The 11,250-nt window shown below is 42.3% G+C and overlaps 1 protein-coding gene across 2 annotated transcripts in view; it reads left to right on the top strand.

The window, feature by feature from the left end:
- The window catches only part of LOC124139300 (cadherin-23-like), a 72,981-nt gene that overhangs the window by 57,611 nt on the left and 4,120 nt on the right, over nt 1–11,250 (top strand). For both annotated transcript variants that reach the window (XM_046506268.2, XM_048402695.1), the window contains exons 29-39: nt 1,105–1,328; nt 2,250–2,444; nt 3,251–3,358; nt 3,822–3,948; nt 4,108–4,371; nt 5,023–5,267; nt 5,869–5,957; nt 6,201–6,287; nt 7,786–7,930; nt 8,646–8,770; nt 9,329–9,354. In XM_046506268.2, the coding sequence (XP_046362224.2) occupies nt 1,105–1,328; nt 2,250–2,444; nt 3,251–3,358; nt 3,822–3,948; nt 4,108–4,371; nt 5,023–5,267; nt 5,869–5,957; nt 6,201–6,287; nt 7,786–7,930; nt 8,646–8,770; nt 9,329–9,354 (1,635 nt within the window). The remainder of the gene's footprint in view (nt 1–1,104; nt 1,329–2,249; nt 2,445–3,250; nt 3,359–3,821; nt 3,949–4,107; nt 4,372–5,022; nt 5,268–5,868; nt 5,958–6,200; nt 6,288–7,785; nt 7,931–8,645; nt 8,771–9,328; nt 9,355–11,250) is intronic.

The raw sequence follows: 11,250 nt of genomic DNA, 5'->3' as shown, positions 1-11,250 counted from the left end.
ATGTCAGTGTGTTATACAAATTGTATTAGTCCGTTTAATCTCCTGTATTCAGTGCTGATATTGACCCTTCTCAGCACAGAATAAAACCAACCTAAACAAAATCATGAATATGGGAGGCAAAACCTCAGGATGGCAATTCGAATCCATAGATGTATATAAACTAACCAAGTTAGTAGAATTTTAGAGGATCTTTATTAATTATTATATCCTTGTCATACGCTGTCATCTGCTTTGTTTTTTATCATCAAATTTCATTTTTCCGGACAAGGTAATGTTAAATTTTAGAAACTTTCACAAAAATTACCCAAATATTTAAATGACAACTTGAAACCTTGATGATCAGTTTTGCCAAGTTTCATCTTTTCAATATCTCTCAAAGTATGTTTACAGTGTTTGGACAAAGGTTGCTCATATATCTATCCATGGTGACGTTTCTTTTGCGGTTCAGTGTATTTATTTCACAAATAGCAACCGAGCAATTTCGCCATAACGCAATGTCGCCATATCACGTTACCATATCGCAATGTCGTGTCGTGTTGTCGCCATGTCGTGTCGTGTTATCGCCATGTCTTGTGGTGTTATCGCAATGTCGTGTCGTGTTATCGCCATGTCTTGTGGTGTTATCACCATGTCGTTGCGTGTTATCGCCATGTCGTGTCGTGTTATCGCAATGTCGTGTCGTGTTATCGCCATGTCTTGTGGTGTTATCACCATGTCGTTGCGTGTTATCGCCATGTCTTGTGGTGTTATCACCATGTCGTTGCGTGTTATCTCTATTTCGTGTATCACAATATTCCTGTATCGTGGATTTCTCAGGACGATATGGACGATGGCCTTAATCAGCCACCATAGATATTGCTCGAATATTGCCAAGAGTAAAACCTGACACAGTCACTACTGTCTTGTCATTTCTCGAGTTGACGACTACAGCAGATTTACTATTTTATGCCTCTTCTTTAAGACACGGGAGTGTACTACATGTGTTCATTTTGATTTCTGACAGCTCGCTGCCTTAATGTCTATTAACCAGCTGTGCGTGAGCGAACATAACATGTTTCCTTCCATTTAATAAACACAACATACGTAAACTCATCATTATTGCAGGCCTCTTCAGTGTGAGTCCCCAGTCTGGACAAATCCTCGTTGAAAGGAGCCTTCGTGGACGCATTGGAATATACGCCTTCAACGTGAGCGCCACTGACCGGAACGGCGGTCCAGATGGCTTGAAGGGATATTCCCGCATCGTCATCACTGTGGTGGAGTCCCTCAACTCTCCACCCGTGTGGACGATCCCACCTAATGACAACATGACAATAGAAGTACTGGAGGTCAGTGTAGACCCTCTAGAATAACAAGGCAATTTATGTATTGGGGGTCAGTGCAGACCCTCTATAATACAAGGCAATTTATGTATTGGAGGTCAGTGCAGACCCTCTAGAGTAACATGTCAATATCTGTATTGGAGGTCAGTGCAGACCCTCTATAATACAAGGCAATTTATGTATTGGAGGTCAGTGCAGACCTTCTATACTAACATGTCAATATCTGTATTTGAGGTCAGTGCAGGCCCTCTAGAATAACATGTCATTATCTGTATTGGAGGTCAGTGCAGACCCTCTATAATACAAGGCAATTTATGTATTGGAGGTCAGTGCAGACCCTCTATTATAACATGTCAATATCTGTATTGGAGGTCAGTGTAGACCCTCTATACTAACATGTCAATATCTGTATTGGAGGTCAGCGCAGACCCTCTATAATAACATGTCATTATCTGTATTGGAGGTCAGCGCAGACCCTCTATAAAAGCATGTCATTATCTGTATTGGAGGTCAGTGCAGACCCTCTATAATAACATGTCATTATCTGTATTGGAGGTCAGTGCAGACCCTTTATAATAATATGTCATTATCTGTATTGGAGGTCAGTGCAGACCCTCTATAGTATAGTGATGTAACATAATGCAGAGCTGAAATGCCAAACGAAGCTCGTGTATTTCATTGTGGAGAAAATATGTGTGGAGAAGTGTGTGGGCGTGTGTGTATGTGTATGTGATTGCCGTGTCATGACAGAAATGCTGTTAAAAGCGGAGGTTAGCCTCTTTCATTCACTCATTTATTCCTCAAATTGAACGACTAATGTAAAATTGTGTTTCTAGATGCCGAAGAGTGGATTAATGTTCACGCTAACGAGTTTCTAATCGTCAAAGGTGTCTTTACAATAACTTTCTGTTCATTTTACCATCACAGAGCCAGTACCTTGGTATGCTAGTATTTGACGCAAACGCAGACGACAACAACAGCGGCCGTAACGGCATCGTGGAATACTACTTTCAAGACGGCAACACCACTGTCTCCAACACAGGGGAGTTCAGCATCAATCGAGTGACTGGGGTCATCAGAGCAGAGATAATATATGACCGCGAAACAGTAGAGCGATACACGGTATGCTTCTTTATAACTGGAGGATGGGTATTCAAGACATTTCATCACGGGACCAAATGTATTGGGAAATCCTAACAGTTTAATCCCTAAAAAATAAGTCTATTTGCTGTTTAACGCCGCAGTCATCAATATTCCAGCTACGTGACGGCGGTCTGTGAATGATGACATGCATCAATCAAGTTAGCGAGTCTGACCACCCGATCCCATTGGTTGCCTCTTACGACAAGCATAGGTTGCTTAAGACCTAGATCTGCAAGGGTGGAATTGCTTCAATAATGCTTTGAAACAGACGAGATGCATCTTAAAGCAACCGTTTCGGTGAAAAACTTTAAAGTAATGGACGAACAATGCACAAGTATGACAAGTTCACATTGACCTTCGGTCCCTTAAGTATTAAATTAGCGAGCCTGACCACCCGATCCCGTTAGTCGCCTCTTACGACAAGCATGGGTTTCTGAAGAGGAAATCAATCCCAGATCTTCACGGGTCCTCAAAAATAAGTGAGAGGATGTATAACACAATCCTGTTTGGCTGTTACTGCAGTCTTCTTTCTGCAGCACAGGTGTTATGCAAATTAATTCATTTTCTCGAAATACATGTTTGATGATATTCATAATTTATCTCTTCTCAGTCCATATCATCGGGTACCATTTAGCAGTCGGGAAGGTTATGTTCCTCCATATGGTGAGGGGGGGAAAAGAAAAGAAAAGATCATTTGTTATTTTTTCAATATTTTTTTAAATCGATATCCTTTGTTACCATTGTGGTGTAAATGACTACAGTTATTGTTGTGTGTCTTTCCTCAGCTTCATCTGATCGCCAAGGACATGGGAGTCTTGTCGCTGAGGTCAGAGCGTCATCTCTACGTGAAAATCATTGACGTCAATGACAACATCCCCGAATTTGAAATGAGTGCAAGTGTCTCAGTGATTTCAGTTGAAATAAAGACATATGTACCGGACGATAGACACAGTAATATTAGTTGAAATGAAGACAACTGTACTCATTGGACGGTAGACACAGTAATATTAGTTGAAATAAAGACACGTGTACTCAGTGGACGATAGACACAGTAATATTAGTTGAAATAAAGACACGTGTACTCATTGGACGATAGACACAGTAATATTATTTGAAATACAGAAACGTGTACTCATTGGACGATAGACACAGTAATATTAGTTGAAATACAGACACGTGTACTCAATGGACGTTAGACACAGTAATATTAGTTGAAATAAAGACAAGTGTACTCAATGGACGGTAGACACAGTAATATTAGTTGAAATGAAGAAAGGTGCCTTTAATGGACAGAGTATACATAAAATATGTGCAGTATTGTTTATAAGTGTGTAAAATCTCCATTTATGTTTACAGAATGGCAAAACAATCCCTATGGACATCTTGTTGTGGGAGAATACCACCGTAGGCGCAGCCATCGGAAGTGTGAAGGCAACCGATGACGACTCGGAATTTTACACTACCATCTACTACTACATTGTTGGTGAGAGAGAGAGAGAGAGAGAGAGAGAGAGAGAGAGAGAGAGAGAGGGGGGGGGGGGGGAGAGAGAGAGAGAGAGAGAGAGAGAGAGAGAGAGAGAGAGAGAGAGAGAGAGAGAGAGAGAGAGAATTAATTCAGTGTTTGTGACATTTGTCTTTTCAGCTGGAGGTGAAGGAAAGTTCGCGGTTGATAAAGATACAGGAGTTATACGGCTCAGCCAGGCGGTAGATCGTGAGATAAGAAGTACGTACTCTTTCGACATCAGGGCAACCAATGCGGACAACGACTACTTCCTCATAACAAATCGTAACGCCATCGACACCAGCATTATTACGGTCAGGGTGACGTTGCGTGATGTCAATGACAACGCGCCAGTGTTTGTGGGATTTAACAGCCTTGATGCAGCCAACAACCACTACTTCGGATGTAAGCCCATATATAATCTTTGTTTTCTACTTTTGTCATCAATGCATATTATTGTTTACGTTTTTCACCTCAAACGGTTGCTTTAAGATGCAGCTAGTCTGTTTCAAAGCATTATTGATACAATTCCACCCTTGCAGATTTAGGTTAGAATATGTCTTAAGCAACCTATGCTGTCGTAAGAGGCGACTAACGGGATCGGGTGGTCAGGCTCGCTGAATTGGTTGATGCATGTCTTCGTATCCCAATTACATGGAGCGATGCTTATGATATCAATCACTGGATTGTCTGGTCCATAATTGATTATTTACAGACCGCCATCATATAGCTGAAATATTGCTAAGTGCGGTATTGAAACAAACAACAAACAAACAACTGTAACAATTCACATCGTTAAAGCACGTAAAAAGACATAGAAAATATATTGTTACCTTATAAAAAAAGTTTCTTGTTACCTTTTATTCAGGTTATTTAAAAGCTGTGTATATAGGAAGCTGAGGTTGCTGTTGTACGATGTCAAATAATCAATATATATAAATCCCTTGTGGCATTTCTGTTTGTTTACTAGAAGAAACATTACATCTAGGTGTCTGCTTAAAACCTTAAATTAGCTGTCAATTTGTAAATTTTGTTCAACCGCATCTTTCGTTTCAGTTATCTCTTTGAATGCCCCCTATGATCAGCGTATTGTCCAAGTGACAGCAACAGATGTGGACGCTGCGGGGTCCGCTGCCATCACCTACAGCATCATCGGCGGCAACGACGACGGTGGTTTCTTCACTGTCGACATGATCGGGAGAGTGGCCAATAAGCGCCTCTTAAACGAAGTGACCACAAGGATTTACTCGCTCACAATACAAGCGTTTGACAGCCTGCTGACTTCTACAGCTACAACATATGTCAGTATACCATGGATCTATGTGATTCTACTTATACCTTATATTACCCACAGGCCAAGGATCTCGGTGCAATTTTATTCCGGAATTCTCCTTGAGCATTGCACTTTTTTATTCGTCGGAGTGGCTAGTTCATGACAATTGTTCTATTGTTTTCATTTTCTTGAGACCTGTGAAGATCTAGGTAGAGAATAGGTCTTCAGCGACCCATGCTTGTCGTAAGAGGCAACTAAAGGGATGCGTGGATCGATGCTTATGATGTCAATCACTGGATTGTCTGGTCCAGACTCTACTATTTACAGACCGCCGCCATGTAGCTTGAATATTGCTGAGTGCGGCATTACACAACAAACAAACAAACAAACAAACAGTCCTGACAAACCATATTTTTCTAAATTATCAACCATCAATATTAATTCACTGGGGACAGAAAATTTGTGATTCCTCCTCGATTATACTCAGAGTATGGACGCGTTTAAATGTCACAAATACCTGAGGTGCTTAACTATCAAAGGTAACCGTCATGTGGATATCAGACGTTGATATTTGCCATCTGCAGATGTTGTGAATGACTTGACGGCTGTCATGTAAAATATTTTACCAGGTGTTCGTCACAAATGCAGGAAACGAGGTTAAATTGGTCATCAACCTAGAACCATCAGAGGTGAAAGTTTTCCGGTCACAAATCATCAGGTATGACTCCCAACAATGAGTGTGTGAGTATTGATTGACGCCGCATCAGGGATTTTGAAACAATTCGCGGCTTCCCAACATGAAATGTTTTCAATTTCTTATCTATTAATTAGCAACATGGAGGTAGGAAGGCCTGAACTAAGATTGAAATTGTCCAAAAAATGGTTCGCCTCCCTCTTTAGCTTAATTTACCCAGGTTTCGTCAGTTGTGTGGCAACACTGACGACTGTTTTTCTTTTACAGGTTACTCATGTCCTTCCCTGGTATAAGTCATGCCAGCATCCTCAGCATCAAAAACCACGTGGTCGGACAAGTGGTGGACACCACGAGGTAAATGACACACACACGCACGCCCGCCCGCACGCCCGCACGCCCGCACGCACACAAAAACGCCTAACTACTTTATATATTCATATCTATATGAAGACCGCCTCCATGGTCTAGTGGTAGAGCTTCCGCCCAAAAGATGGTACTTGTTGTTACCCTGCCTGGTGATCGGCATTAAGGGGCTAAAATAAGGAGTGGTCGACCCGGAGTCAGCATACTGTGTCTGAGTGGGGTATTCATGTTTAACTGCGGCATGGTATCTCCTTGGGCCAGCACTTTTAAATGGCATCCGTCGGGACTAGTACAAACAGCCACACACACACACACACACACACACACACACACACGCACGCACGCACGCACGCGCAAAAACACACACGTGCATGCACGTCGCTACATAAGTGCAATAATCTTGGATGCGACGTTAAACCCCATTTCACCTCACCTCATATCAACATGAACAACCGCTTGTTCTTGAACCGCCAAGGAGTTGAACTGTAAATGTTGGTATCAATGTATATAACCAAAGGAAAAGAAACTAAATGGAAATAAATCGAGAACCTTGAACCCCTGTTACATGGTCATCGTAGCAGCGATCTTGTAGCTTGTACCTGTAGCGTTTCTTACAAGACTTATCCGGGTGACATTCTGCAAGTGTGACAGGTTGTGAAGCTCAGTGGTCAGTTGCTGCAGTGCCATGGGCTACCTGGGTTTGATCCTGATCCCCAGTGACCTATGGTTGCTGAAGGATGATTTAAATTAATCGGGTGGTCAGTCTTGGTGACTTGGTTGATGGCATCAGCCATCGTACCCCGGGGTCGTGGGACTTTGCGCATAATATCAATCATTGGTTTTTCTTGTCCAGGTTCAACTATTTACAGGTCATCGTCAGCTTGGATGTTGTTGAGTGCGGCGTTAAACAATAAACGAACAATCGAACAATGCTTTAGCACACCGTATGCGCCATATTTGGGCGTGCATTATACTGAGTGTCATAGCATCCAGTATTAACTTGAATTATGCGATACAAACAGATAACTTGATTTACAATTCAGGTAGATACATTATGGATTTATTCTGCAAATACATTATGTTAAATAAAAATGTTTGTGCACATCGCCTATGTGGCGAAATTCGATTGAGCTAACTGGCCAAGCCAGGCGAACTAAAATATTCAAATCGGGAGGAGTGGTTTTGTTATCAGAAGGTCAAGGGCAGAAATGCAACAAAGATGTCAAAGTATTTCGTATATGTCCGATTACCGTTCTCTGAATCTGAGGGGCGGTGGGGTAGCCTAGTGGTTAAAGCGCCGAAGACCCGGATTCGATTCCCCACATGGGTACAATTTGTGAAGCCCATTTCTGGTGTCCGTGATTTTGCTGGAATACTGCTACAAGCGGCGTGAAACCACCCTCACTCACACCCTGGATCTGAATTAATGATATTTCCAGATCCATGAAGGCAGTGATGATGTCTAACAGCGACGTTGTACATGTTGTAGATCTGACGTTATCGTGGTGGCGGCGACTGCCGTTCCAGCGGGAGGATATGTTCTGCTGTCAACATCACAACTTTTACTTCTACTCCAAGAGAAGAGGAGAGAGTCAGGGGCGGTTTTTCACTCCTTCTACGTTGAGTCTATCGGGGTAAGAGCACCTTTCTTCAATGAGATCAACTAAGTACAGTATAGTTCATAAACAGATTAACTATGTGTCTTGATGTTTGTAAATAGCTAATTGTTAAATTAACTCCCATGTCGCTGTGACAGAAGACATTCGTTGGCCTTCGGTGCACAGGTATGGTGCTGACAAACCTAGGAACATAATCGGGGCGAAGCCACACACACACACGTGCATGCAACAATCTTGAACGCGACGTTAAACCCCATTTCACCTCACCTCACCCACATCAGAACTAATCGTGCACGTGATTATCACAAACATCATGACACAACACAGTCGTGAACTTAACTGTACAACAATCTTGAGCTTTTGCCTGCAATTCAAAGTACCCAACTTCGAAAAGCGTGTCCTCAGAATTATATGAAATACCACCGGCGGGACCTGGTGCAACACTGTTTACAATGAATTTGTGCAATATCAGTACTCATTGCTGACTGATGTATCGTCTAGCTTGCGGAATAAGCCGAGTGAACCCGAATGCCTTCTGTCGGCGCCAACACCCACTTGCGATACATATTTTTCGACAATTGTTCTGTCATCAAGTTCAATGATAGGAAAAAACAGAAGATTTTTGTCATTGCCAAGAAGGTTTTAACTGCCAATTTAATAGTCAATGGCCGGTCAAAAGAAAAGCTCTGTTTTTTAACACTTGTAAAATTGCATTCAATCTTCCTGTTAGCCTGCTGGAGGCGCGGCGACCTGGCTGGACTGGACCCCCGTGTTGGCAGTTGTCATCATTATTATCCTACTGATTCTCATGGCCATCCTGCTGCTGTTGTTTTGTTGCTGTTGCATCAAAGACTCGTGAGTGACAACGACTTCTCCGCTACTTACTCGTTGCTATAGCATATCGAAAAACATAAAGTGTCTCAGAAAATGCTTGATAAAAATAATAATGCTTCGGCCGTCGAAAAAAATATGTGTCTGCCACAAAAATACATTGTTGCAAGATGTTTTAGAATAAAGAATATTTAGGCTCATTGTGTTAACAATACGTATCTGGTTTTGCAGCTGTAGCTAAAAAAAGAAGTCAGTCTCCATATTTCAAGTTATGTATTTTATGATACGTCAGATCATAGCAACGCGTTTGTAAGATATTACCCGAGCAATGAAGCAATCGTAAAAATATTGCTCTATTCGTTGTTCGGATGCCGTTGATATATATCGATACTAAGTAGGCTGAGCTGATTAATCCCTTGTAGTCAGTACAATGAATATACACAGGCATGTATTTTCATTGAGTAAAACATAGAGAAACCTCTTGTAGAAACAACCAATACATAAAAGCCATGTGGTAGACATATTCTATTCAATATATTCATGATTGATTATACCATTGACTTTATTTTTCATATTTTTCAGTGGAAAGAAAAAGCCGCAGACACCAGGTAGATGCATTGTTTGTTTTCTTGAAAAATACCAGGGATACTATGAGCAATTGCTATAGCTCCCACTTTGAAAAGATTCTTAAATTTGAAAATAAATTAATAAATACCAAGTGAGATGAAATCACTAAGGAGATGATAATCACTGTAAATGGCTTCTTGTCTCGTTAAGACCCGTGAAGATCCGGGTAGACAATTGGTCTTCAGCAACCCATGCTTTCCGTAAGAGGCGACTATGCTTGTCGTAAGAAACGACAAACGGGATCAGAAGGTCAAGCTCGCTGACTTGGTTGATACATGTTATCGTATCCCAATTGCGTAAATAGATTCTCATGATGCCAATCACTGGATTGCCTGGACCGCTGTCACATATCTGGAATATTGCTGATTGCGGCGTAAAACAACAAACACACAATATCTAGTCTTGTTAAATCGTTCAAATAAGCACTTCGGTCAAAGTTGATGATGGTACTCTCTTCTGTACCAAATGTAGACGAATGTTTGTTACAGTAGCATTATTCTTGTAAGTAATTGTGATGAAACAGATCTAAAACGTGAAACAAACTATATTGCGCAATCGTTTTATGTGTATAATATCTTAAACAAGCCTTATCACCACACGTTGCTGACTGGGTGGTTGAAAATAATTCTTCACATGACTTTCACCTCACTCATCCCATGGTGGTTACTGGGCAGAGTAGGTCGCTATTGCCCCTGCGAGTTGAAAGAGCCGACACATACATACTCACACGCAATAGAAACGCAAGTCGAGTATGCGGTATACATGTTATTTATTTTCAACAGCAAAGACAAAAAATACTAATAGGGCAAGATTGACAAAAAATTGACTGAAGACAGTTTAATGGATTAAAAGGCAGATGACATAATTGTTTTTTTTCAAATGTTAAGGGCTTACACAGTTTCGGGTCAATACCCAAAATGTCAGTCAGTACCTGGTGTGACCACCATTAGCATTGATCACTGCCACACATCGCCTGTACATTGAGTGGATCAGACGATTTGTGAAGGCCCTATGGATCCTCCTGCACACACCCAGAGCAGCTGTGCGTAGTTCATTGGCAGTTCTAGGGACTGGGCGCACATTGTGCAGACGCCTTTGAACTTCATCCCACAAGTGTTCGATTGGGTTCAGATCAGGGCTGAGGGCTGGCCACGGTAGAACACGGATGTTGTGTTGTTGCAGAAAGGCCATGGTAGCTCTGGCAACATGGGGTCGAGCGTTGTCCTGCTGGAAAATGTGTTGTTGATGTTTTGCAAAAAATGGAACAACGTGGGGTCTGATCACTTGGTCGATATACCGCTGAGCAGTGACGCCGTGTCCCCGACCTTGACCAACATTCAGAAAGTACGTGGGTCCAAGTCTCGCATTAAGCCCAATCCCTGCCCATATCATGACGTTAGGTCCACCCCATGGATCCCTTTCCACAACGTTTTTGTCAGCGAAACGATCACCTCGACGCCGCCAAGTTCTGACTCTTCCGTCTGCATGGGAGACACAAAAGCGATTACGTCAGAGAAGATGACACGCCTCCACTCACGATGACGCCAATTGTGATGACCCTGTGCCCACTGAAGTCGTGCTTGTCGATGCCGTGGTTGGAGAACAGGACGACGTGCTGGTCGGCGACACCTGAGGTTGTTGGAACGGATACGTCGGATCACAGTGTCCCGGCTAATGTGTCGGTTATGTCTTCCTATGGTCTGTCGAGCACTTTCACTTGCAGTTAGGAACGGATGTCGCTGGTGTTGACGGGTAATCTGCCGATCTTGTCGAGGTGTGGTGACCCTAGGACGACCGCGCCGAGAAAGGTCATCTGGGGTCTGTGTAGCATTGTATCGATGCAGGAGACGGTAAATTGTGGTTATGTTAACGTTGAA

The sequence above is a fragment of the Haliotis rufescens genome, unplaced genomic scaffold, assembly GCF_023055435.1.
Source record: "Haliotis rufescens isolate VD_foot unplaced genomic scaffold, xgHalRufe1.0.p SCAF_28, whole genome shotgun sequence".
Classification (NCBI taxonomy): Eukaryota; Metazoa; Mollusca; class Gastropoda; order Lepetellida; family Haliotidae; genus Haliotis; species Haliotis rufescens.
This window is presented reverse-complemented; position numbering and strand designations above follow the sequence as displayed.